Raw genomic sequence first — 27,678 nt, 5'->3', positions numbered from 1 at the left:
GGGACCCCCACACACTTGGTCATGGGTCAACATGGCCATTGGCCATCCTGGTTTTAAATGAAGCTTACTATTTTTGTTCTAGTATTGACATTGTTATCTGTAACTGTGCATGGGCGTACCCAGCGAGGGGCGGAGGGGGGCAGGTGCCACCCCCCGAAGCAAAAAAAAAAAAAATGGTTATAAAGTGATGAAACGAAACAAAATTAGGTAGGGCGATGGCAAATAATCCGTTGTTTACCACACTGAAATGGTGTAAAAATGGTGTAAAAACCGAGAAGTATCTAGAGCCACCTAGCGACTGGTAGAGGAATCTATGTCAGCCAGCCAGTGGGATTCAAGGGAGGGAGAGGTCTCTAGCGGGCTGTAGCAGAGAGAAGAGGGAATGTTCTAGAGGGGTCTAGTGAGTTCCACGTCACTATATAAACTGAGCCGCCCGCCGCTAGTTGATCAGTATTTTAAGTGCTTTCCCGTCCACCACGGCTACTGTTGAACGATCTTTCAGTACCCTTCGAAAGGTAAAGACCTGGCTCAGAAGTACAATGGGAGAGGACAGACTGACTGGGTTGGTGTTTGATGAGCGTCCATCGGAAATTCTTCAAGGAAAATCAGGACTGGGTTGAAATGAAAGTATAAGTATAAGCCGTGTAACTAGAATAAAAATATAAAAAAAATTCAAGCAAATAATTGTAATAACTAAAATAAAGCACTGCTATAATTACATACAATTTTCTTAAAATTTTGGTTTCATTTGCCTTTTCCGTGCTGAAATGTCACAACCTGAATGACCATGGCTTGCCCCCCCCCCCAGTTTTGATCCTGGGTACGCCCTTGTAACTGTGAACTTTGAATTGTCTAATCCATCGACTAAATTGATCTACATGTGTTTGCTTCTCCTTCGAGGGGCACTCTAAAAGTAACCACTTAAACATTTGTCCTTCAATATTATTAGCATTTATTACAACTTAGACCCACCTTTCCTCCAAACAGCAAAGGGGTTTGCAAATGTGTGGACACCTGTAGGAGTGGAGAGGCTAAGGGGGCAATTACTCCCCCAAACAATATTTATTTCCCTTCTTCCGTTTAAAAATAAAGAGTTAGATTCTAGCATTTGTAGAACCCGAGATATGAAGCAAAATATACAGGTTTGAATTTTCTTACATTTTATTTTTTATTTTGGTGAGAACCTAGTCTGTTCTCCCCCTTTCCTCCCCACCCCATGTACTTCCCATGTATACCCAGTGGCCCTCCCCCTAATTTTAATTTCCCAAAACCCTCTGGGACAGTTTAAGCAGACAGGATGTGACTGATCTGACCTCATATATTGAAGTTGCACTTCGTGATTCTAGTGAAATTGATTAGGAGAAAAGGAGGCAGAACCTGCGAAAGGAGGGATGGAATAAAGGGTGAGCAGAATAAGACAAAATGCAAAATGAGAATAATAGATTTGCACCCATAAACCTGATTGCGTTATTTTTGCACTGCTCATGAATTATTTCTCCTTTTCAGTTCTTCTGGTCAATTCCTTAAGTGCTCCATCTGTTATTTCCACACACTTGCAGACTGCTCTGCATCAAAATATTTCTTTTGCATTAAATTAAATCAGACTTGTTTTTACAGTGTCACTAAATCATGTGAAGAACGGCAACATCGTCATTATTGTTGTTAACAAGACTGTTTAGTGTTCATTGAGCATGTGTGTGCGCGCGTGCACACACACAGAATGCATAAAGAGTGTTTTAAAACTTATTTTTGCTAATATAAAAAATGGGCTCCTTCGGGAGGAGGGTTGTTGCACCTAGCCGATCTCCCAGGAGAACTGATCCAAGTACCAGAATATACACTGACTGAAATAAAATGAGTTTAAATATAATTTCCTCCCTTGTTAGTAGCAGTGACTGTGTGACTATTTTTGTAATGTAAACATCCTACTCACAGTAATCCAATAAGGACCCGAAGGTAGCGTCTGTTTATTTGAAGAAGCAGCTCCTCGTGACCATGAAGCTGTTTTAGTGCAAATGCTAAGACTAGTTGTGTAATTTGGAACAGTAGCAGATGCTCTTGTGGAAGCAGAGGTAGGATATAACACATATAATATGTAATGTTTTAGAAGAGAAGGTTAAGGGGTGATATGATAGCCATGTTCAAATATATAAAAGGATGTCATATAGAGGAGGGTGAAAGGTTGTTTTCTGCTGCTCCAGAGAAGCGGACACGGGGCAATGGATTCAAACTACAAGAAAGAAGATTCCACCTAAACATTAGGAAGAACTTCCTGACAGTGAGAGCTGTTTGGCAGTGGAATTTGCTACCAAGGAGTGTGGTGGAGTCTCCTTCTTTGGAGGTCTTTAAGCAGAGGCTTTACAGCCATCTGTCAGGAATGCTTTGAAGGGTTGGACTGGATGGCCCTTGTGGTCTCTTCCAACTCTATGATTCTATGAGATTCTGTGTGATGTTTTAGGTTTTTGGTTAAAAGCACTACAGATCTAGCCAAGGGTTTGTGAATCCATGGGCTGAAAAAAGTGGACAAGAGTTAAATTAAAATATTGTGTAGGGGAATGATTGCATTTTACTTACTCATGGTCATTAGCAAATTATCCAAAGCATAGCAATACTGTGGGTGGGTTAGTCACAGTTCTGAAGAATTTAGAATTTGGGTTGAAATGTTCTCAGGTCTTCATTCTGAAGTCTTCCCTGATGCCCACACTTTCTGAAAACTCCCTGATGTCCTCAGCTGGGCTTTCCTTATATCCACAGGAAGTCTAGGAAGTGGTCTGCCATGTTTCTGAGATCTGCTCATTGTTGTTTTTATGTGAAGTTATTCTTTTACTTATGAAGAAATTGCATTTTTTTTTAAGTAACAAGAAGGACTTCTGAAAATCAGCAAACAGCCATTTGGTTCTCAGCCATTTCCGACTTTTGGGTGCTTCAGTTAAATCCCAGGAAAATGTCACCAGGTAACTCCTCCTATGGAACTCTTTCCAGTCAGGAAGTGTGGGCACCCAGCAAGGCTGCCGAGCATCGGAGAAATGTTTAATGCAAAGAAAAACAGACACACTGCCCTTGTCTATTTTGCAGCTATAATGTTAGATCAACCCTGTATGCATTGAAATACTAAAGTTCCCTGAGGATGAAAAACAGAAGCCCCTTTCATGGGAGAAGAAAACTTTCCAAAAGCTGAAGGGCAGTATTTACATTTATATTTTCTGTAGCTGAAGAATAGGTACCGGTAGCATCCCTGTGTGTGTGTGTGTGTGTGTGTGTGTGTTCTAGAGAGTTGCCCATAAAATGCTGAGTTTAAAATAATAACATATCCAAGGGGGTGTGTCGTGAAGGAGTGTGCAGTGCACCTGTTCACCACTGAGGTGGAAGCTGAGCTTTTACCCCTTTCAAAATCCATCCACCGTTTGGTGCATATCAGCACTTCCTTTCACAATATTAGAGTCAAGTAGAAGTAGGGGTTGTTTCACCAAAACCATTGCTAGAATCAATAGCGCCTTCTTTCAGAAATTTGGCCAGTGGGAGAGGTCGTTGCTGAAGGGTCGCAAAAGTCCTTTTGTGTGATCTTTGATAGGCTAGGACAGGCTTCCTCAACCTCGGCCCTCCAGATGTTTTTGGCCTACAACTCCCATGATCCCTAGCTAGCAGGACCAGTGGTCAGGGATGATGGAAATTGTAGTCTCAAAACATCTGGAGGGCCAAGGTTGAGGAAGCCTGGGCTGGGACTTTGAGGTGACTTGTGCAAGAGCATCGCTGTCGTGTTTAAAGGACATCACTTGCCCATAGTGGATTAAAGGATATCACTTGCTCAGCAAAAAGTCAAAGTGGATTAAAGGACAGCACTTGCTCAGTAAAAAATGAATGGCCACATGCCTTTGTTTCTTGATTATACTCTGTATGTGAGTGGCTTGGATTTCAACATTACTCATTGTTCAAGGACACCGTCTTTAGAATTTCATGCATCACCAGGTTAGAAGCCCATCAGGCAACTAGAAACATCAGGGTTGATGTCCTGGGGAAAAGTATGGATGTGTTTTGTATCCCCGCCCTCCTTTTTTAACGCAAGGATATCAGTGTATATATCTAGTTGCATGGTGTTTGCTTTCTGCAGTGCCGGATTTACGTATAAAGTAAGCAAGCTATAGCTTGGGGCCCCACTCTCTTGGGGCCCCCCAAAAAAATTAAAGGGAAAAACCTGGATGTACATTTCTGATTTTATTTCAGTTCAACAATTACTTTGATAAAATACATATTTTGTTATGTGCAAATGGCTTTAGATACCTATTTGGTCCATAAATTACCATAAAGCATATATTCAATAGGGACACATTGGATTTTCTAATAAAAATACACAACATACAAATACAAACACTACACAAACTACACAAAATACACGCAAACAAAACAATTAATTACTCATCCTTATCTTCTTTATAATCCTAAACTTGGGACTTCCCCACATCCTCTCTTTTGCGTTCATTTTTAATCTTCTTTAGTAACTTTGTAACATTGTAAAATCTACTTTCCTACATCTAATCTTAATCTTACAGTTATAATCAACATATCTTAAATCTTAAATCTTATTCTTATCAACATATCTTGAATCTAAAATCTTATTTTTATCAAATAAAACATCAAATTACACATCTCAACTTCTTTTATCCTCTCTTCACTTAACTTTGTTATGCTGTGGCCTATATTTCTTCTGATTCCAATTTCAAATATATAAAAAAACAACACATTTTAACAAGTACCTAATTATTTCTTCCATTCTCATAATCCGTTTTCCCTCTTGTGTCGGAGTACCGTGGTCAGCCTTTATAATATCCCCATTAATTCATACTTTACCCCACCCCTCTCCTGTCCATCATCACCCTTCCCTTTACCTTTCTCAACCCCTTCCAGTCTCCCCCCCCCAACATTCCCCCAGTCCAGGTTCTTCTTCTTCTATTATTTCCTTCATGTTCAGTTTTACTTCTTTTCTACTTTACCTTTATATATTCAACAACAACAATAACAAAAAACCAGCAACAATTTGTTGTTGACAAAGGACAGCTGGACATATAAAGGGCCCCATTACCTTCAGTAGCTTAGGGCCTCAGCAAACCTAAATCCGGCCCTGGCTTTCTGTAGCATCTTTGTGAGTTACAATCTGTACTGAACAGCTTTCTGTGACCAAGTGAATATCTTCAGTCGTGCAGGAAAAGCCAAGGGAGCATTGAGATTTGCATGATTCCCATCTCCCGGGCTCTTGTCCCAGATGTGTGCAAGTGTGCCAGCAACATATCTGAGCAGGCCTGAGTCGCTGGTGTGCTCATGTTGTCTGGATATGGCTGGGTGCAAGTGGCGTGTGACTTATTCCAAGCAGCTGAGTGGATTACCTAAATGGGTAATCGCTACCCTTGTGTATCAGCATGCCTGCTTTCAGAGCAGTAACCACAAATTTCCTATTAAATTCTTTTGGTGGATGCAGTATCCAGACTATGCTCCTAAGCTCTCCTTTTTAAAAAGGCAAGCTGGCAGGAAATTCTGTAGAGAAGGAAGCTTGCCTTGCCGGTGCTTGGGAGCCCTATGGGCAGGGCTGTCTTAAATATATCCGGCGCCGTGGTGCAAAGATCCCTCCGGTGGGGGGCCCCCCATTTCCCAGAGTTGCCGACCTTTTTACAGCGTTGCCGGCAGCTTTGCGGGGCTGGAGGAGGCGGGCTGCGACTGGAGGGCAGCTCCTCTGGCAGGGAAGAGGTGGAGGATCCAGGTGCAGCACTGCTTCAGTGGGGTGGGCGAGGGTGGCGAGCTGATGCTGGGAGGCTCCGCGTCCAGCCTCCGCCTCTTCCTTGGCGCCCTCCAGAACTTGGCGCCTGGTGCCCTGCACCACTTGCCTCCATGGGCTTTGCCTAGACCTCGGTGTGATCGATATTCTGAGGGAAACGGCCACCGAAATTTCAATTGCAACTTTTGGAATAGGCATTTATTCATGCCGCATTCCGTTACTGAGTAGAAACAACAACAGACAGTCACGGTATCTGTACCTCAGATAAAATACAAAACCATGTATATCTCTGGATAGAAATGTATTAATTATGGAACTAAACTGACCATATGATCATACGAAAAGTATACATAGATATTTCCTCAGAGGCAAAGCCTATATATGCTTTCAAACATCAAAGTGCTGATTCAAAAGTCTATAGGCGTATGGGTCTATCTTCCCAATGTTGGAGAAGGTTATACAAAGTCATTCAGACGTGTGGGTATGTCCCCCCGACGGGTGGCCAGCTTCAAATCTTCACGTTTCACCAGCAGTTTCGTCAAGGTCTGTATAACCATCTTTAACATTATATTGCACTTTGTATATTGCACTTTGTATATTGCACTTTGAATCAGCACTTTGATGTTTTAAAGCATATGTAGGCTTTGCCTCTGAGGAAATATCTATGTATACTTTTTGTCTGATGATATTGTCAGTTTAGTTACATAATTAATACATTTCTATCCAGAGATATACACGGTTTCGTATTTTATCTGAGGCATTCCGTTACTGAGCTGCCCTTTTCATGCTTTTGTCAATTGGTTTAATGCCTTGTTGACGGCTGTGACCAGTACACTGAGCTGGCTGCGGTCTGCGTTACTCTCTTTTTTCCTGAGTATTGTGTTGGCCACCTGTGTAAAAGGCGTGACATAGCCATCATAGCAGACCAGATTAGATATTGCAATGCAAATCCTTCCCCTCTTTTTATTTGTTTTTGAGCTGTCAGAGATTGAGGCTTGAAGCAACTTCGTTGAAAAATGCTTCTGCTCCATAGCCGCCCAGGGTGAAGACCCAAGATGACACTCACACTTGCTCATTCTGCAGATGACACAGAGAAATAGGCAGGGAAATAGTGTCTCCTCTCAAATCTGCTCCTAAAGCTATTGCTTGAGATCCCTGAGCTCATAAGCCCTGTACTTCTGCAGGAGCAAATTCTGTTCTCTTTTGTGCCGTTTTTCACTCCCGAATGGATTTTATCTGGAAGCAAATGACACATAAACGAGGTCTAAACTGCATTTCTGGAAGTGTGGCTTTTACAGTGTGTGAAATATAATGCAGCTATTAACAGTTGGGGCAATGTCAATAAAATGGAAGAAACTGTCCTGTGACTGCAACCCAAATCTTCTGAGTCCTTCTTAATCCAAGGCTGGCTCCATGTGAGAAGGAAACATTCCAATGTGTTTGAAATGGAGTGTTTGGCATTTGCTACAAGGGTGTGTTTCCAATGTATCTGATGTAAAAGCATCCCATTTTCTAGTCTTCAGTTATGTGCATATATATTCTTATCTTTTCATCTATCACGAGAGAACCTTAATGATTTGGATACCACCTGCTGGAGAGTTAGACGGGAGTCGTATAATTGAAGGGTGGCATGAGGATTACTTCTAAAATATTTTTAAAATTGTTTAAACGTGTACAATAGAGAATGTTAGGAAGTAACTACAGTGTATTGTAGTCTTACCTTTCACAAAAATATTAGTAAAAGAGAATCGCAGAAAACTATTTTATTTGGTATCTAGGAAATTCTTCCAGGGAGCCATTTAATCCCCAAGTATTTCTTTGGTATTACAGGAAAACACTGACTCATTCTTGATTCTCAGTTCTTCTTGCAGATGTAATCCATCTGTATTTGGGATTTAGGTTTGCATGGAGTGTCAACAGGAATTATGTGCCAATGAGTTCTGTTGAGAAATACACAGAAGGGGGAGGGATCTTGCCACAGTGATGCCTTTGTGTACACTGGTTTAACATCTACACTCTCATTCAAAATATATACGTGGGTATGTGGAACTCCTCGCTAACTGCTTGTAAATATTACAATTTGGAATTAATTAATCAATCAATCAATCAATCAATCAATACATAAAACTTTCACCCATCCATATTTTGCTTGCACCATTTTGCTTTAAAGCATTTGTTGTTGTTGTTTTTTAAAGCCACAATTTTGAAAATAAAAGATTGGGTCGTAGATGCCTGGTTGCTGTTGTTCAGTCGTGTCCGACTCTTCGTGACCCCATGGACCAGAGCACGCCAGGCACGCCTATCCTTCGCTGCCTCTCGCAGTTTGGCCAAACTCATGTTAGTAGCTTCGAGAACACTGTCCAACCATCTCATCCTCTGCCGTTCCCTTCTCCTTGTGCCCTCCATCTTTCCCAAAATCAGGGTCTTTTCCAGGGAGTCTTCTCTTCTCATGAGGTGGCCAAAGTACTGGAGCCTCAACTTCAGGATCTGTCCTTCTAGTGAGCACTCAGGGCTGATTTCTTTAAGAATGGATAGGTTTTATCTTCTTGCAGTCCATGGGACTCTCAAGAGTCTCCTCCAGCACCATAATTCAAAAGCATCAATTCTTCAGCGATCAGCCTTCTTTATGGTCCAGCTCTCACTTCCGTACATTACTACTGAGAAAACCATAGCTTTAACTATACGGACCTTTGTCAGCAAGGTGATGTCTTTGCTTTTTAAGATGCTGTCTAGGTTTGTCATTGCTTTTCTCCCAAGAAGCAGGCGTCTTCTAATTTCGTGACTGCTGTCACCATCTGCAGTGATCATGGAACCTAAGAAAGTGAAATCTCTCACTGTCTCCATTTCTTCCCCTTCTATTTGCCAGGAGGTGATGGGAGATGCCTGGTTAGGCAGGTCATAAATCAATGTAGATGGGCAGTTTTTTGGGAGGGCGGGGCAGAATTGTGCTGAAAAACTAAATGTTGTGTTTTTTAAGAGTTTAGCAGAAACCACACGCACACATTTTCAGCACAGCTATGAAGACTAGAAGCTAGGAGATGCTCAGGCTTTCATAAATATTGAATATTATTTTACCATATGCTGAGTGATAAAAATGATGCAAGTTTTAGACAAACAAATGCAATCAATGACTGAATAATAGGAATAATATTATGGATCATAATAAGACTGATAATTATCCATGGGTATAGTTGCTGAGCAAAGCCTAGATGTCTTGATGAACTAATACTTAAGGTTCTGACATGACAGCAAGAAACTGGATGTATATTTTAAAAATTCCAACTACTGTAAAAGAAGTTGGTTGGTTAGTCATCAATTCCCAGTGCATTCTTGTAGAAGTGATCATAGCATTGACCAAAGTCTAATATTAAGTAACGTCTTTGTACTTTACTTCATTGAGATTTGGTTCGCTGATTTTTTTTAAAAAAAATTGTTTTTCATTTTTGTAAAGGGAAAAGAAATTTCCAAAGGTTGCTTTTCCACCAGTGGGAGATTTGAATTTGAACTCTGCTGGAAGGGCCAAGAGGCAATTATCCCAGCAGGCGGAAAATTTTGGCTGAGTTTCAAAAAAATGTTATCGCTTCAGTCCTTTGGCTGTCTGATGGAAACATAGATTAAATGAATGTCCATTTAGAATCAGAACATTGCAGTGTCTATGGAAATACCTTTTTTTTTCAAGGCAGCAGTGGTGAGTAGAGAAGACTGACTTCCCATTTACGACTTCATCAAATGGAGCAACTGCTCAAGGTTTGCATCATGTGCTATGTAGATGCATCGAAGTAAGCAGTGTTCAAAACTCCCATTGTTCTAGGTGCATTTTGCGACAGCGAATTTCATTAGGGCAAGCAGTTTCTGAGTTTTGGGCGCAGTACCATGCCTAATATTTCAGATTAAAACTGCAGAGTGGAAGGAAAGGAGGACTTTTTTCTGCCTCCCCACTTCCAGCTACTCTCTGAAGACAGGAGAAGAGACCCTCTTAAGAATATTAGGGGGGTGGGCAGGGAAAGGACTAGACCATGTGAAAAACGAACACAATACTTTAGCTGCAGTTTATTCATTTTCAGCTTTGTATTCTTGTTATAAAAAAGTGCACCTAGCCATTCCGTTGTTGCGACCATAACTTATGTTTAAGGTTCCTTTTAGCTCCTGGCTTTCATATCTCAGCTTCTAACACTCAGCTGAGCCACACTTCCCACACTTTGAGGCCCATGTGCAGTTATTTAGACAGACAGACAGACAGACAGACACTTTATTGTCATTGTATGTAGTACAACAAAATTGAATGCCACCCCATATTTACAGATCTCCTATATGCCACATGTGAAATTGCAGAACAACAAGGTTGAAAAACTGGACTGCTGTCTGGCTTCCTTAACCATGCAGCCACATCTTATTTATTTATTTATTTTCAAAACATCTTTTTTGAGAGAAAGTGAAAATATATTGCACAAAACTTGTCAGAAAAAAGTTCACTCTATCATCTCTGTGGTGATTTTTGTTTTGCTAGTGTTGCTTTTCACAATGATAGTGCATTAGTGATGCATCTATCCTCGACCATCTTTTTATTTCATTGGTTGTTCTGTCGTGCATTATTGCCACCAAGAGGGACAATAAAAGCAGAGGGGGGGGGGATATGGTGTGAAAAGTAACAGAATTGTAGGTATCTGAAGAAGTGTGCATGCACACGAAAGCTCATACCAAGAACTAACTTAGTTGGTCTCTAAGGTGCTACTGGAAGGAAATTTTATTTTTTTATTTTGTTTTGACTATGGCAGACCAACACGGCTACCTACCTGTAACTAGAATTTTAGGAAGACGCCATGGGAAATGCACCTCTTGCAAATGAAGCAGTGTGGTCACCCTAAAGCCTTTTCAGGTACAAATAGTATTGAAAACACAGCCTTGTCTAACTGCCCCAATAACATCATGAGCACAAATCCTGTTGAATTTGGAGAGGCCCTTTGTTAGTCCACCTAGGTCATAAAGAACTTTTTGCATTGTGATTGATTGCACATCCATGCACGATCATTGGAACATTCATCACTTATTGGACATTCTGTGTGAACTGGTTCTAAGTCAGGGGAGGGGAGCCTTTCTCCTTATGGTGGGTGTTGACCCATGGGAAAAATTGATGAGGGGCTGCAGCCTGCAGAGCTCTTTATCTGTGTACTATCTTATTATTATTATTATTATTATTATTATTATCATCATTGTTGTTGTTGTCAAAAAATTTATTGATTTTTATGAAAACACAAACAAACAACACATACAACAAAAAAATTACAACAAAATACACAACAAAAAGATTAATAAAAACAATTAATTATATCTATCTAACCAACCCTATTTTATAACATTGTATATTGACTTCCTCTCTCCATCTGCTTTCCTTGTAAATCATCTTTAGTAATTTCTTTACCTTTTTATAATCTAATGTTAATATAAAAAACAACTTTCTCTTAATTTTAACGCCTTAACATTACTTTATCTATAACTACGTCTTATCTAACTTCCATATCAGCTGCCTAACTATTTTTTCCTGGTTGTTTTAAATACAAATCTTAGCATAATTCTTTAAATATGTTGTTGTTGTTCAGTCGTTAAGTCGTGTCCGACTCTTCGTGACCCCATGGACCAGAGCACGCCAGGCACGCCTATCCTTCACTGCCTCTCACAGTTTGGCCAAACTCATGTTAGTAGCTTCGAGAACACTGTCCAACCATCTCATCCTCTGTCGTCCCATTCTCCTTGTGCCCTCCATCTTTCCCAACATCAGGGTCTTTTCTAGGGAGTCTTCTCTTCTCATGAGGTGGCCAAAGTACTGGAGCCTCAACTTCAGGATCTGTCCTTCCAGTGAGCACTCAGGGCTGATTTCTTTAAGAATGGATAGGTTTGATCTTCTTGCAATCCATGGGACTCTCAAGAGTCTCCTCCAGCACCATAAGTATAAAATTTATACTTTAAATTTATTCCAGTCTTTCTCCACCGTTTCATCCCTCTGGTCTCAGAGTTTCCTGGTCAGTTCAGCAAGCTCCATATAGCCCATCATTTTCACCTGCCATTCTTCAATCGTTGGTAATTCCTCTGTCTTCCAGTTTTTAGCTAGTAGGATTCTTGCTGCTGTTGTGGCATAAATCTGTGTACTATCTTACATCCTGCATGCATATCAAAGAAAGAGCAAGAGAGGGACAAGCTGGGCTGAAAGAAATCAAGTCAGTGGGAATGCCTGGTGCCTTAGGCTGTGGGGTCCCACCCACCCCACCTCAGGTCTGTATAGGTTACTCTCAGCAAATCTAGGACCCATGGAGACCATTCCACACGGAGCCCATGTTGCCATATTTATCATTAATTGGTAGATAATGGGCGGGGGGCGGTGGTGCGGGGAGGAATTGGCAGAGCACCATTTAAAATGGATCAATTCTGCATGCAGTGTGGCTAAATATACTGATGATTTTTGCGTGTGTGGAAGAAAAGAAAAAAAAAGCCCCCCTGTTCAACAATATGAGAACTTTTGCACTCTTATGTGAACATATGAGATTTCAGGGTTGTTGTTAAGCACAGCATTAACGTAGGCACAATAATAATTTGGGCAGCAAATCATTGGCAAACCCCCCCCCCAACAACAACAACAAGAAAACATGAATAGGAGAGTACATTAAACAGCTGGAGACGTTGTCCCATTTTATTTTATTCTTTAAGGGAAGGGTTGACTCTCTAATTCTTCAAAACTAGGTTAAACGTGGAGAACATTAGGCAGGTTACTGCTACCTAAGGTGAGAAGGGGCTGCTGAAGGCTCTGTCCCCATGCTGCTCCCAGGCAGTGGTGAAAAGAGAAGAGGGTGCAATTGGAGTCAGTAATATTGGGACTCTAAAACTAATAATCCAAACTGTTGATGTGGCAACAGTGCTGTTGCTTAAGAAGTGCTTCTGTTGTTATCCCCCCCATTAGTAGACTCAAACAAGAGCCAGTGTGGTGTAGTGGTTAAGAGTGGTAGTCTCGTAATCTGGGGAACCGGGTTTTGCGTCTCCGCTCCTCCACATGCAGCTGCTGGGTGACCTTGGGTTAGTCACACTTCTCTGAAGTCTCTCAGCCCCACTCACCTCACAAAGTGTTTGATGTGGGGGAGGAAGGGGAAGGAGAATGTTAGCCGCTTTGAGACTCCTTCGGGTAGTGATAAGGCGGAATATCGAATCCAAACTCCTCCTCCTCCTCCTCCTCCTCCTCCTCCTCCTCCTCCTCCTCCTCCTCTTCTTCTTCTTCTTCTCTTCTTCTTCTTCTTCTTCTTCTTCTTCTTCTTCTTCTTCTTCTTCTTCCTTTGTATTGTAAGATGGGCGCAAATGCCGAATAAACATCTATCTATCTATCTATCTATCTATCATCTATCTTTCTTCTTCTTCTTCTTCTCTCTTCTTCTTATTCTTCTTCTTCTTCTTTATAGTCGTGTTCCATGCCTCCCACCCCAACCTCGTTTTTGGCTAAAAGCCAGGTAGTCTGTTCAGCGAATAGTGTGATAGACCATGGTGGACTTTACCAATCCAGACTGCTGAGTGGAATCTCAGAATTTGAAAACTGCCCATTAAGAAAGTAGAGCACAGAAGGCTAACCCAAGGGCATGGTAGTTTCCAATGTCAGGGTGGTTGTTGTAATGTTTCAATATAGAAAAGTGATCGAACAATTCAAGTCCTACTCTCTTGGGAGCCTGTAAAGTGTTGCAGTCCAACAACAGAGGAATCATGTCAGTCTGTCTTGTCATATGTTTTGTCCATCAGGCATGCATGTGGGAAAGCGGGGGTCCACCTCTAGATGCTGCCAGGATTTGAAGTGCCTGTAGCCTGATGAATGCTGATCACAAACAGGCTTAAAAGAAAAGCAAAAGTTGGTTTCAGCCAAAGCCTCTTTAAAAGCCATGATGTGCAAAACACAGGAAGTCTGTGGTTAAACAGTATGTGGAGGAAAACCTCCCCAAGCCCACAAGCTATTACATTAACTGTCTTTCATCCTGATTCCAGATTGCACCCTGTCACAGAATTGGTTTTCCTTGATGGCCGATGTTCCAGCCTTGTCTTAACAGAGAAATGAGCTGGGTCTCGTGTTTGAAACTTGGCATCTAGTTCAGTTCTGCGTAGGTCTGTGACTCAAAGCAAAAATCTCCCCCTTCTTTTGTGAATTTCAAGTCAAGTGTATTACCACAGCAGAGCAGGCTGCTTTGCAAAGCCCTCCTCTGGACTGAGCCCATGCTGTCGTTCTCTCCACTACTGACATTCATCCAAATTCTGCTGCAGCTGAGAATATATAGAAGTTATCAGGAGACTTGGAAGATGTGAATTTCAGCTGGCCTTCAGGATAATTAAAACGACGCTTTCTCAATGTGCTGGATATGTGATCAAAGAGCAGAACAGGGATGGCTGAACCAGACTCCAACCTAGGAAATGGCGCTGATAGGAAGGTCATGGAGTGGGGGCGAAGTCACAGACTTGCACTCCTGGGAGAGAACCTGGACATGGGCCATTCTAGGCCAGCTGGTTTATTGAGGATAGTGATTACCTACAGACAAGATGAGTGGTGGCTGCTGTCATTGTATGGACTCCTAAGGGTTGCTGAGCACGTGTGTTCATCCCAGTCCTCTCACATAAATATACGTATTTGAAGCAAATCATCACTTGCAAGACACGTAGATTTCTGAGGTCAATAAAAAAAATCGCCTTCAAAGTCAAGAAAAGTCAAGCAACTGTTCAGCTGGGAGGGTCTGATTAAGATTCCAGAACGATTCCAACATACGTTCTTCAGGGACATTGATTATCCTGCTCAGTATTAGGAATTACCTTTTTAAATATCATTGGCTCAGTGCTTCAGACCCAAAGGTGGGGAACCTACACTCCTCCCCATGGTGTTGGGCCACAGCTCCATTGGCCATTTGGAGGGCCACATGTTCCCCGTCTCTGACTTAAAACTCTTCAACGTGTTTGCTTCTTTAAAACAGAGAGCCTATTAAATGTATGCCTTACTTTGACTTCAGGGACACAGAATTGCTCGTGCTTGGTAGCTCAGTATATACAGCCCAAGACGGGTGGAGTCGCTGCAAAGCTGTTAAGAAACAACAGTGAGGCCTTGGCATCTCAGATTTCAGGGGTGCCCTGTGCAATGGCCAAGTCCGGTGTGTGTGTGTGTGTGTGTGTGTGTGTGGTCCCCGCACCTCTCACCTTCTATTGGACATAACAGTGGTTATGCTGCAGCACTCCAGAAGCTCCATCCCTGATGCGACTGCACCAGTTGAGCATCCCTAGAGCCACCTGTGGCTTGCACAGTCGTTGAGGGTTAACTGGGTGGGGTAAACTAGAAACGGCTGAGCATTTTGCTGTACTTAAAACACACCCTTGAAAGCGTGCCTGCTTTTCCTTGCTCGCCCTGACTGATCCACTTCCCTGCACCCTCTGTGTCTTGTCGATCTTTTGGCTGTGTGCCATATTTAACAGCCCCCATGCCATTTTAGGCACTAAACAGATAATGATTGAATCCCTCGACAACATGCAAATCTGGCTACGTGCCCTTCGCGTTTATACTCAATGTGTAGAGGATCACATGAGCCACTGTGCTGCTTATTATTCTAAGCTCCCGACCCACTTTGCCATCTGATTCTACTCATTTGAATTCAGGGCAGAATCCAAGGAGATTTGGTGCCTGAGGCATAAAATCCAAGGGCTCCTTGCCACCCTTATGATAAACGTTCTAATCATCGCCCAGACATTCCTCTGCTGCTTTAAACAACACATTAACATCCAAATAGCATCATCTCAGGGCCGTCTTAAGGAGATTGGCCGCCGTGGCGCAGTGATCCCTCTGGCGCCCCGGCGTGCCGCCTCTCCGCTCGCCTCCCTCCCGCGCTGGTCGCCCCTCGGGAGGCGGGGTGGGCGAGCGGGGGATGAGGGGGCGTGGCGCTGGAGCGGTGCGGGGCTTTGCGCGCCCTTCCCAGTGCTCCAGCTGGGGCTTCAGAGGGCGGCCGGCTTGCAGCTTGCCCACCGCCGCGCGAGCGCCCGCCCGCCTGTGGGGGTGGGGGCGTGTTGGGGAGGGGGCGCCCGGTATGCCGGCGGGCTTGCGGGGCGCCCCTGGGGGGCCCGGCGCCCTGGCAGGCCGCGCCACCCAGCCCCTACGACGAGACGGCTCTGTCTATACTCATAGTCCAAAACACTGTGATTGTTTTCCAACTGTTGCGTGTCAAGGTCCCCAAGCCACCCCTCAAACGAAACACACTTCACATAGAAATTTAAGTTTAAGGCTTTTTGGCATAATTTTGGCCACAACTATTAAAATACAAAATATGTGAGTGATTGCTTAGGCATTGGTTCAGACTATGTGTCCCACTGGGGACCAGAACTGACATCCACCTGCCTGTGGAAGTCAGTAAAGGGGGAAAACACTTTGGGGAGAGAATGAGAGCCGGGGGGTCTGACCCTCGCCTCTCCCCTAATGCTCCCAGGGGCTCTTGTGTGGGCCCTGGCCCCCAACCGGGGGATACGGACAAAAGCATGGCGAGCCCCTGGATAACGGAATTCCCCATGCAGCAGCAGCAGCATTGGAGGGGCAGCCACAGCCAACCCTGCCTCTCCACCAACCAATTTATAACCAATGCCTAACCGCCAACCTTACAAGTTGTGACTAATTGCTACGCAGTAGGCGGAAAACCAGATGGCAACAGCCAATCAGCCAACTGGCAAAATTCCTACCAGGCCCCTGCCCCAAAAGCAGACGACCCCATGACAGGCATAGCAAGGTCAACACAGAGGCCTAAACACAGGGGGGTGGCGGGTGATCCGCAGCATGCAGCCAAGAGGGCGGTCAGTCACAAGGCTGACCCACATATATATAGGCTGCTGGCTGTCCATCACAACTCGATACATGTGACAGGTAGGTAGCCGTGTTGGTCTGCCATAGTCAAAACAAAATAAAATAAAAAATTCCTTCCAGTAGCACCTTAGAGGCCAACTAAGTTTGTTCTTGATATGAGCTTTCGTGTGCATGCACACTTCTTTAGATACACTGAAACGGAAGTCACCAGACCCTTAAATATAGTGAGGGAGTGGGGAGGGGTATTACTCAGAAGGGTGGTGGGAATGGGGGATCAGCTGATAGGTTTGGAAAACCTGTGAAGACTGCAACAAAAAGCATGTCAATCTCCCTAACAACACCCCCAAGCCCAACCGGAGCTGTGGCCATCTATACTATTCCGCCACAGCAATGGAGATGGCTTGCTGGCCCTCACCACAACACTGCTCTCTATGAGGGAGAAACCGCCTTATCACAAAAGGGTAAAGGCTTCAAGCAGCCATCCCCTGTGAGATGACTGAGGTCTTATCTTGCAAGCATCCAAGAATGTTTACACCTCTAAGTTGGTGAAAGAGAAAGAGGGAGGAGGAAGAAACAGGCTTTACATCTCTGTGTCCCCCTGCAGGGTCTTCATACCTTTGAGCTAAGGAAATGGCCAGAGAAGTGGTCTAATTAACACCTACAGATCTAATTGCCAGGCAGAATAGCATGCTAATGAAGTTAAGGTTCTGCAGGTAGTAAGGAAGGACCCACTGGATAAACTGTCAGTAAAACAAAAGCCTGGGAATTGAAGGAGGAAATATCTGAATGGGAAGGTATCAGAAGCAATTTAGTAAAATCCCCCGTTGTGATTGCGCAATGGTCTTTCTTGACTGATCCTTTATCTAATACTAGAAGAAACATAACAATGAGGAAAAGTGCCAGAAGCAAAGCAGGGAGGATGGGGAAATGAGTGCAACTGTCACAGCCTGCCTGTTTAGGTCACAAGCAAGTTTTAACTTATGCACCTAATATCTGCTGCTGTTTTTCTTGATCAACTACTGTAATATGTTTGGACCAAATCCAATTCTCATTTAAGACAAGAAGGAATTTAATTATGTTAATAAGTAGTGGGATTTGTGTACAGCTTACATTTTTGTCAAACTAGATCATCGGAGAACAAAAACAGAAAGTTATCAGCAGAAAGCGATTTCATCAAAGCAGACAATTCCTGAAACTCTTTAAATTAGTGGACTTGTAAATACTGACTGAGTTGCAACAATCTTTCTTGCAGCCATTTTTGTTCCATTTCAGTAGGCCTGACAATATCTTGCAGCAGCAACTGGGATGGGGAGGAGAAGGGGGCTGGTATTCAGCTAGGTTTTACTCAGAGTAGACCTAACAAAATGGAAAATTCTTTCCAGTAGCACCTTAGAGACCAACTGAGTTTGTTCTTGGTATGAGCTTTCGTGTGCATGCACACTTCTTCAGATACACATCAGAGTAGACCTGTTGACATCAATGGACATGACTTCATCATGTTCAATGAGTCTACAGTGAGTAAAACCTGAATACCACCTGAGCAGGCTTCCTCAACCTCGGCCCGCCAGGTGTTTTTGTCATACAACTCCCATCATCCCTAGCTAGCAGGACCAGTGGTCAGGGATGATGGGAATTGTAGTCTCAAAACATCTGGGGGGCCGAGGGTAGAGGAAGCCTGAGCTTGAGTGTTCAACCTTCCCACCACACATACCATTTCCTCGATGAAAAATACTAAACTGTGGGATGGGGTTTTAATCTTTATCACCCTATTCCCCCCTCCCCCAGGAGGAGGAAATTCTGTTTGCAGAAATTTTTAAGAGATGATTTTATTACCCTGTCTAGTTTGGTCCAAAGTCTCTAATTTTAAGCTCAGCTTATGAGTCTCCATTTTTAATTCCTTAGCCTCCATTTTTTAATTATTAAAGATTTTCTTGGTTTACAAAATGGTGTGTGCAATGTCTCTCGTATTTTTCCATGTAACATTTTTACAGATCAATTTTGGTTGTTGAGACGTTAGGGAGAGGAAGGGGGGAAGAGGGGGTGGGATTGGGGGGGAGGGTTTCTTTTCTCAACACGTCAAAAGCCTGTGACATGGAGGGAAATGATATTCAAACTGTTCTTCCAGAAACGAACCTTGTCTAATTACAGCAAGTGCTGGAGTACAGTTACAGTCACTAGGAGAAATAATTGGGGAAAGCATGGAGGAAGTCCGTGAATGATTTTGTCAACAGGTGGGGCAATGTTTGTACAAGTCATGTTCACCAGCATGTCTCCATCCTTAAAACGAGATCTAGAAGATCAGCATTAGGAATAGGAATAGGAATAGGAATAGGAATAGGAATAATTATTATTGGCCAAGTACATTTTCCAACATACTTGGAATTTGTTTCAGCTACATTGCAATGTAACATACAAGACACTGTTCCTCTCACAATACAAAGAAGCAAGGAAACCCCACCCATAATTTACCCCCCCTTCAGCTAAACAACTATGAATTTAACAATTTAATGATACAAGGGAAAATATGTATATGAACTCCTGTAGCGACGTCCAGATGGAAGTAAATCAAGCAGATGATGACTGGGATGGTAAAGGACTGCTACAATTCTCTCTGCTCTCTTCCTAACTCGGGTAGCATAATTGTCTCTATTGGTACTAACCAATAGCAAGCTAACCCCAATACCCTTTCTGCAATTCTTACAGCCGTTGGAGCCTTTTCTTGTCTCTCTTGAGGCTGTACCGTACCCAAGCTGTTATAGAATTACAGAGAACAGTTTCAATGATGCCCCTGTAGAATTGGAACAAACACTTCCTGGGACAATTTAAATTTCCTTAGTTGACGCAGGAATACAGCCGTCTGGTGGACCTTTTTAATAATACTATTGATGTTACTTGACCAATTTAAGTTATAGAAATTATAGAGCCCAGGAACTTAAAGGACTCTACTACTACAACCATGTTACCAAGAATGGAAAGTGGTGGCAGACGGAAGAGTGCCTTCTGAATCAATTACCATTTCTACTGTCTTTTGGGTATATTTAGTACCAAATTATTTCGGTGCACCACGAAACAAGATGGTCTACTTCCCTCCTATACACAGATTCATCGTCCTCCTGGATAAGCCCCAATAACTGTTTGTTCATCAGCAAATTTCAAGATCTTAACCGATGGATTCATTAAAGGCATTCTAATTTGGGGCTCTTGCCTGGTTTGGTCCTGTTATACAACTTAGCCATTGTTTTGTGGGGGGTAGCCAGCAGATGGGACGGCGGTAATGCTGGAGTTCCTGCTCCCCACCGTGCCGTGAAAAGGGTCCGCCGGCTACGATCTGAAGGTTAGCTTGTGAGTTCGGATAGTTGGTTGCCTCTGAAGTTCTCTGCTAGCGTCTGTGAGTTCCAAAGGTTCCGGAGGAGAAGAAGAATTAAACTAAGAGATGGCCAAAAAACTAGACGGCCAAATAAAAGGTTTTAAAAGTAAAATGAAATGAAATAATACAAAGGAGACTGCAGTCTGGTGAAGATGCCTTCAGCTACCCTGCGTGGTTGGTTTCAGTTTCTCTTTCTCTCTATGCTTGCCACGCAACGATGTTCTCACTCGGCTTGCCTCGCGCTTTCTCCACACACAACAGGGAGCGGCGGCTATTTATGAAGGGTCAACCAACGTCATAACAAGCATATCAACCAATTACAATCCTGTTACTGTGCTAAGTTTAAGCGGGGGAAACAGACTAACGACCGTTACCTTATTTAAAACTAGAGCGCCTTTTTGAACTGCGGAAAGATCCATGCAGTGAGCTGCCTGTCGGATCCTTTTTACCCTTCCTTCCAAGGGCGGAAGGATTTCACAGGGCAAACATAAATAAACATAAACAACCAGGTGCAAAGGCACCTATAAAACATATTCCCACATTGTTTAAAAAGGCCATCTTTGCTTGTCCCCAAACTTGTCTTATCGTTAGCATTTGAGTTTTCCCTTGGTATTGCTTGTGTCCTCGTGGTGCTGAAAAAAAAAATCAAGATTAGATAATACAATGCATTGAAACTAATTAATTTACGGAGTGGACTGAAGTTGATTGCAATTTGCATCAATTGAAACTGTGGCATTGCTGTGCTCTTCAGTTGCCTTTCATGGGTATTCCAGCAGGCATTGATTGAATAGCTATGTTTAAAAAAAACACAATGTTAAAAGCTGAAAGATGACCAAACCCTGTGGTGTGAAATAGAAGAAGAGCTTTGCTGGATCAGGCCATCTAGAGCCCATCTAGACCTTCTCACAGGGGCCCAACAGATGCCTGTGAGATAGCCGCAGAGCCGTCCCACTGTGGAATCCCTGCGACTGGTTCTCAGAGGCATACTGCCCCAGAGGCGGATTTAGGGTACTGCTAGCAGTGTGGCCACCCTGGGCACGCAGCCGAGGGCGCCTTCTCAAAGCCCAGTAAGTGCCTTGTACAGCTTCAGGAAGGAGGCTTGAAGGCTCTGGCAGGGTCTTAGAGTTCTCTGGCCTCTTTCCCAAAGCCAGCCAAGTGCTTACCATGCTTTGGAAAGGAGGTAGGAAGCCTCTATGTTCCTGTCAGAGCCTTGCCTCTCCTTCTCAAAGTCTGGATTAAGCCAGCGCCACAAGGGCTGGGCATCAAATGTTGGCCTTGCACAGGGTGGATTATTGCCAAGGTCTGTCCTTGCTGCCTCCAACAGCAGGGGTAGAGTGTTGGGCGGGGGGTATGAGTTGAAACTCCTTATCACACAAACTCTCCCCATGCCTTACTTGTGTGAATGGACAACACAGGCCACATGCACACCATGCATTTAAAGCAAATGACTTTCTCCAAAGCATCCTGGGAACTGTGCTTTGTTAAGGCTGCTGGAGACCAATCTCTTAAACACTTTGGGGACCAAAGCTCAGTTCTGGATTATTTGGAGGAAACAGTGCTTTAAATGTTGGTGGGAGTTGTTGTTTAGTTGTTTAGTCGTGTCCGACTCTTCGTGACCCCATGGACCAGAGCACGCCAGACACCCCTATCCTTTACTGCCTCTCGTAGTTTGGCCAAACTCATGTTAGTAGCTTCAAGAACACTGTCCAACCATCTCTTCCTCTGTCGTCCCCTTCTCCTTGTGCCCTCCATCTTTCCCAACATCAGGGTCTTTTCCAGGGAGTCTTCTCTTCTCATGAGGTGGCCAAAGTATTGGAGCCTCAGCTTCAGGATCTGTCCTTCCAGTGAGCACTCAGGGCTGATTTCCTTAAGAATGGATAGGTTTGATCTTGTTGCAGTCCATGGGACTCTCAAGAGTCTCCTCCAGTGGGAGTACTGTAGATAATTTCTGTTTGCCTTCCTATTGAGAAACCCCATGTGTCTTGCAATATAACAAGAGAGGCTCTTTTAGGGTAGCAGAACCGGTTCGGCTGCAGTGGGCAGTGATGCCGCAGGGTCTGCTGCAACAATGATGTAGAATGGAGCACAAGAGACCGGTGTGTGTGTGTGTTAGTGTCAAGTTTGCCACAGATAATAAGACAACGTGGTAGAAAATGCAAGATGTAAAATAATGAGCTAAAAGCTAAAGCAGTATCAAGCATCACCGTTCCGATAGTAACATCAATATTCTGACAAAATAAAGATTGTTTAGATTAGAGGTAAGGTCTTTGTTCATCAAATTAATTGAAAGTTTCTTGTCTTTCATCCTGCAGAAATGTACGAATCCAACAATATAATCACTTTCCATGGACTGACCAATAGTTCCAGTTACCACACATTCCTTTTGGATGAGGAGCGAAGTAGACTCTTCGTTGGAGCAAAGGATCACATATTTTCTTTCAACCTAGTCAACATCAAGGAATATCAAAAGGTACTTTTCAAGTTAGGTTTGATCTAGGTATATTACAGCCTTTCCCAACCTGGTGCCCTCCAGATGTTGTGGAACATGACTCTTTGCTGGCTGGGGTTGGGCTGTATTCTAAAACAACTGGAGGGGCAGATTTCCTCTGGATACAACCTATAAATTAAGAAGGGATGGAAGTGCCTCCGAGTCTTCAGAGTGCATTTCCCTCAATAGTGAGTAATTACAGTCAGCTCACACACACCAGCATTTAGGAAAAAGATTTCCATATCCGTGAATACGGTTTCTGGACATACATGAAGCCTAGAATTAAACACCGATTTTTGAAGTAAGTGATTCTTGCGTTGGACGCCCCAACTCCCATGTACAGCTGCTGGCACGATACACAGGGCCAAGGAAATGTGTGATGGCAACATTGTACTTTGTATATAAAAGGTAAAGGTACCCCTGACCGTTAGGTCCAGTCGCGTACGACTCTGGGGGTTGCAGCACTCATCTTGCTCTATAGGCGGAGGGAGCCGGCGTTTGTCCGCAGACAGCTTCCGGGTCATGTGGCCAGCATGACTAAGCTGCTTCTGGCGAACCAGGGCAGCGCACGGAAACGCCGTTTACCTTCCCGCTGGAGCGGGTCCCTATTTATCTACTTGCACTTTGACGTGCTTTCGAACTGCTAGGTGGGCAGGAGCTGGGACCACGAACGGGAGCTCACCCCGTGGCAGGGATTCGAACCGCCGACCTTCTGATCAGCAAGCCCTAGGCTCTGTAGTTTAACCCACAGCGCCACCTGGGTCCCTTGTATATAGTAGAGCATAAAAAGTTAAAAAAATATTGCCTATGATCTTGTCTGACCTCCCTATGTACCTGTGTGGACAAGCCATATGCTAGCCTAGTCTCCTTCCACCTCTCCCCAGATCACCCTACCTGGATCCTAAATATGAATTTGTGCAAATATATCTCACAGCAGAATGACAAATTGTTTATCTGTTCCTGCTTTTTTGCGGGGGGGGGGGGGGGTCTCATCTGTATAGCTTCCTCACTGTTATTCTTCATCTTCATGCTTGGCCAGAAGGAACTGAAGTGATAGAGCAGGTATACATTGGGAGTTTTCTTGCTCAGTAGTAGACACAAGTATGTCTTCTCTTTAGCTAAATAATTTTTAAAATTTCCAAGACGTCTGGTCATCTTGTGAACCACTTGTATGACTGTCAGGTATCAGTTACAGCTAAACAATCTATTTCACCACCCAGAAGCCTTATTGCAGGCATAGGCAAACTCCATCCCTCCAGGTTTTGGGACTACAACTCCCATCATCCCTAGCTAACAGGACCAGTGGTCAGGGATGATGGGAATTGTAGTCCCGAACATCTGGAGGGCTGGAGTTTGCTTATGCCTGCCTTATTGGCTTAGCCCTCGTTTGTAGCATCTGCTAAACAAAATATGAATGGTAAGGGCCGATTCTCAGGCTAGTGGATCATTCTTGTGGCTTTAAGATTTGCACAAGTTGCTAATCATGTTCATAGAATCTTAGAGTTGGAAGCAACCCCTGGGGGTCATCTAGTCCAACCCCCTGCAATGCTGGAATCTCAGCTAAAGCATTCGTGACAGATGGCCACCCAGCATGCATTGTTGTTGTTTTTGTTCAGTCGTTCAGTCGTGTCCGACTCTTCGTGACCCCATGGACCAGAGCACGCCAGGCACGCCTATCCTTCACTGCCTCTCGCAGTTTGGCCAAACTCATGTTAGTAGCTTCGAGAACACTGTCCAACCATCTCATCCTCTGTCGTCCCCTTCTCCTTGTGCCCTCCATCTTTCCCAACATCAGGGTCTTTTCTAGGGAGTCTTCCCTTCTCATGAGGTGGCCAAAGTACTGAAGCCTCAACTTCAGGATCTGTCCTTCTAGTGAGCACTCAGGGCTGATTTCTTTGAGAATGGATAGGTTTGATCTTCTTGCAGTCCAGCTGAACTATTTAAAATTTTAAAAGATGATGCTGTTAAGGTGCTACACTCAATATGCCAGCAAGTTTGGAAAACTCAGCAGTGGCCAAAGGATTGGAGAAGATCAGTCTACATCCAAATCCCAAAGAAGGGCAGTGCCAAAGAGTGCTCCAACTACCGCACAATTGCACTCATTTCACACGCTAGCAAGGTTATGCTTAAAATTCTACAAGGCAGGCTTAAGCAGCATGCATTACTTGTCAGCATACCAGTTCTATTCCTGGAGATTTTTTTTGTGTTGCAAGGATGTTGTTTTCAATTGTTGCGGCCCTCATTTGGAACCCCCAGAATGCAAAAACATTGTTAGCAGCCCCACAGCACAATCTGTACAGGTTTATTTGGAAGTAAACCCCACTGGGTGGGTACAATGGGGCTTTCATTGTAGTATGTTTAAGAATGTGGCCCTATTGTGCAATCCTATATGCATGTCTATTCAGAAGCCTCGATATTAGGATTAGCTCAAGACAACTGCAGCCTGTTGGCTTAAAACAGCTAATTTTTGAGCATCCTCTTCTAAGTATTCCTTATTACACAAGACCAGGGTGATGAAAAGAGCAGATTACGTAAAGGGGCCGTGAGCCCTCATTCCACTTCTCCCTTCCTTGACACCAGGCACTTCCATGTAATATGTTCCTTCTCTTAATAAACCATAATTGATGGGGCACTAATAGACACATGATGGATGGGTAGAGAGCTCTTTCCTTATGATGGAAGACCTGGCTTTTACTTGAAGTTGCAGATTTAAATTGGAAGCTGATGCACGTTTCGGCAGTACGCTTTGGTGCATATGTGCCCCCCCCTTTAACATAAAAAAGACATCCATCATTTAATATATTTTAATGAGCCCTTCAGCCTATGCTAAAATGCAGCTTAAATGCAGCAATTGTATGTTATTTCAGTCAAGAACTGAAATGTGTGTGTTTGTGTGAGAGAGAGTTACAGAATCTATAAATGAACCTTATTACAATAGAAGTATAGTTTCGATGTTGGGGTGTTATTTCTGACTTGGTATTGGCCTTTGCCCTGTTTGCTTTCTTCAATGATGGCAATAAATACACCAATCTTTTACTCTGAAGTAACTCGGGGTATTCATCTGTATTCTCTGAGGATCAAGATGAAGGCAGAGCTGGGAAGCATGGAGGAAACTGATTATTTATTTGGATGTTCTGTGGAATTCACAGTGCAATGCAGAAAACATCTGGAATGATTAAAAAGAGAGAGCGTGTTGCTATGGGAGGGGAGGGACCCTGTTCTTCTAAGTTGTGAGGACCGGTAGTAAATTTACACATGAGCTGTGAGCCACATCTCTTCGCATACAACTTGTAGTTCTTGATCATGAATAGAGCAATTCACAAGAGTGTATGTCTACTGATGGACATAGATAGGATACCAGATGATGGGGACAAAGGACCTTCATCCTTGATTAGGGCTTTCTGTTTTGTTTGTTTTTTAAAATAATATTTATTGAATTTTTCCACATAACACAAAAAGCAAACAACAAACAATAAAAACAAACATTAACAAAAAACACAACAAAAATTACACGTTATTACTTCTAACAAAAATAATTCAATTTTCCCTCACATCTTAGTAGGACTTCTTCCTATCACCTCCTTCTGCGACTGTTAACGACTGCAATTGGTCTTTCAGGAAAAGGCAAGGGGTGAGATGGCTAAGATAGATTTGTCATGTATAATGAGATAAGAATCCAATGTCTTTGTTCAGACCAGGTCTCTCCATGGTTTTAAGTTTGGTAATTAGTTGCAATTCATCAATTTCTCTTTCCAGTCTATTTCTGAAATTCCTTTGTAGTAAGACAGCTACTTTGAGATCTTGTATAGAATGTCCTGGGAGACTGAAGTGTTCTCCTACTGGTTTCTCTGTCTTGTCATAGCCGTCAACAGGTTTTCCACACCTATCAGCCAATCCCCCATTCCCACCACCCTTCTGAGGAATACTCCTCCCCACTCTCTCACTATATATAAGGCAGTGTTTTTCAACCTTTTTTGGGCAAAGGCACACTTGTTTCATGGAAAAAATCACGAGGCACACCACCATTAGAAAATGTTAAAAATTTTAACTCTGTGCCTATATTGACTATATATAAAGTAATTCTCTTGAATTTTTCAATTTTTCCCACGGCACACCAGGCAACATCTCACGGCACACTAGTGTGCCGCGGAACAGTGGTTGAAAAACACTGATATAAGGGTCTGGTGACTTCTGTTTCAGTGTATCTGAAGAAGTGTGCATACACACGAAAGCTCAGACCAAGAACAAACTTAGTTGGTCTCTAAGGTGCTACTGGAAGAATTTATTATTATTATTATTTTGTTTTGACTATGGCAGACCAACACGGCTACCTACCTGTAGCTATCAACATGTCCATGCTCTGTGAATTTTAAAACCATCTAAGCCACAGAGATGCTCATCCCTATCCTTCTTGAAACATGCATCCAGCCAATGAGGATAATGATACAGACCTGTATCCCGATTTGCTGCATGTGTGTAAGGCTCCTTCTGCAGGTGGCTTCCTTTGCTGGATCAGAAGACTTAATATTTTCCAGCTCAGAGTTCATTCATTCTGTTTCTCTGTCACCCACCTTTCTATTCACCTGTCTCAGCACTTCTTTAGCCAGGAATAGAAGCACACGCTTTCGAGAGAGTCTCTTCTCATGGAATTTTCAACCTCATTTCATAGGTTTACAAGAGCCTATTGTTCATATACAAGCATTTTATCAGACATATTCAAGCTTGGGTGTTTATATATATCTCCAGACTGAAGCTTCAAACTTTGTATATTTCCCCTCCTAATTTTGCCTTAATCTGCCATATTTTTCTAAATAAACCATCTCCTGCTTTGTCAGGAAACTGTTTTAAAACGAAGGTTACGATCCAGTCATGTCCCCATTCATATTGCATTATGTGAGGCTCCCAACTGAATCTTAGCCTGGCATTATTGGAAGATCATGTTTTATTCCATATGCAGTTCCTGAAAGCTTTTTGAAATACATGAATAATTCACTATGAGGGTCTTTGGGCTTTTGCTGTAGAAGACGAAATGGATGTTCCAGAAGAACTAATAACGAACGCAATCTGAGGTGGGATTGTGAATCTCAGTAGTATTATTGGCACCAAAGCCATGGGTCAGGATGAGCACCAGAATGGCCTTAGTGAATCAGGTGCATCTGCTCCCTCTTGCTGAGCATCCACTTTCCAGAGGCGACCAACCAGATGCCCCTGGGAGT

The 27,678-nt window shown here is 43.3% G+C and overlaps 1 protein-coding gene across 1 annotated transcript in view; it reads left to right on the top strand.

The window, feature by feature from the left end:
• The window catches only part of SEMA3A (semaphorin 3A), a 223,325-nt gene that overhangs the window by 54,901 nt on the left and 140,746 nt on the right, over positions 1-27,678 (top strand). Inside the window, exon 2 of the mRNA XM_033148345.1 lies at positions 22,287-22,444. Within this exon, the coding sequence (XP_033004236.1) occupies positions 22,287-22,444 (158 nt within the window). The remainder of the gene's footprint in view (positions 1-22,286; positions 22,445-27,678) is intronic.

The sequence above is a fragment of the Lacerta agilis genome, chromosome 5 (assembly GCF_009819535.1).
Source record: "Lacerta agilis isolate rLacAgi1 chromosome 5, rLacAgi1.pri, whole genome shotgun sequence".
Taxonomy (NCBI): Eukaryota; Metazoa; Chordata; class Lepidosauria; order Squamata; family Lacertidae; genus Lacerta; species Lacerta agilis.
This window is presented reverse-complemented; position numbering and strand designations above follow the sequence as displayed.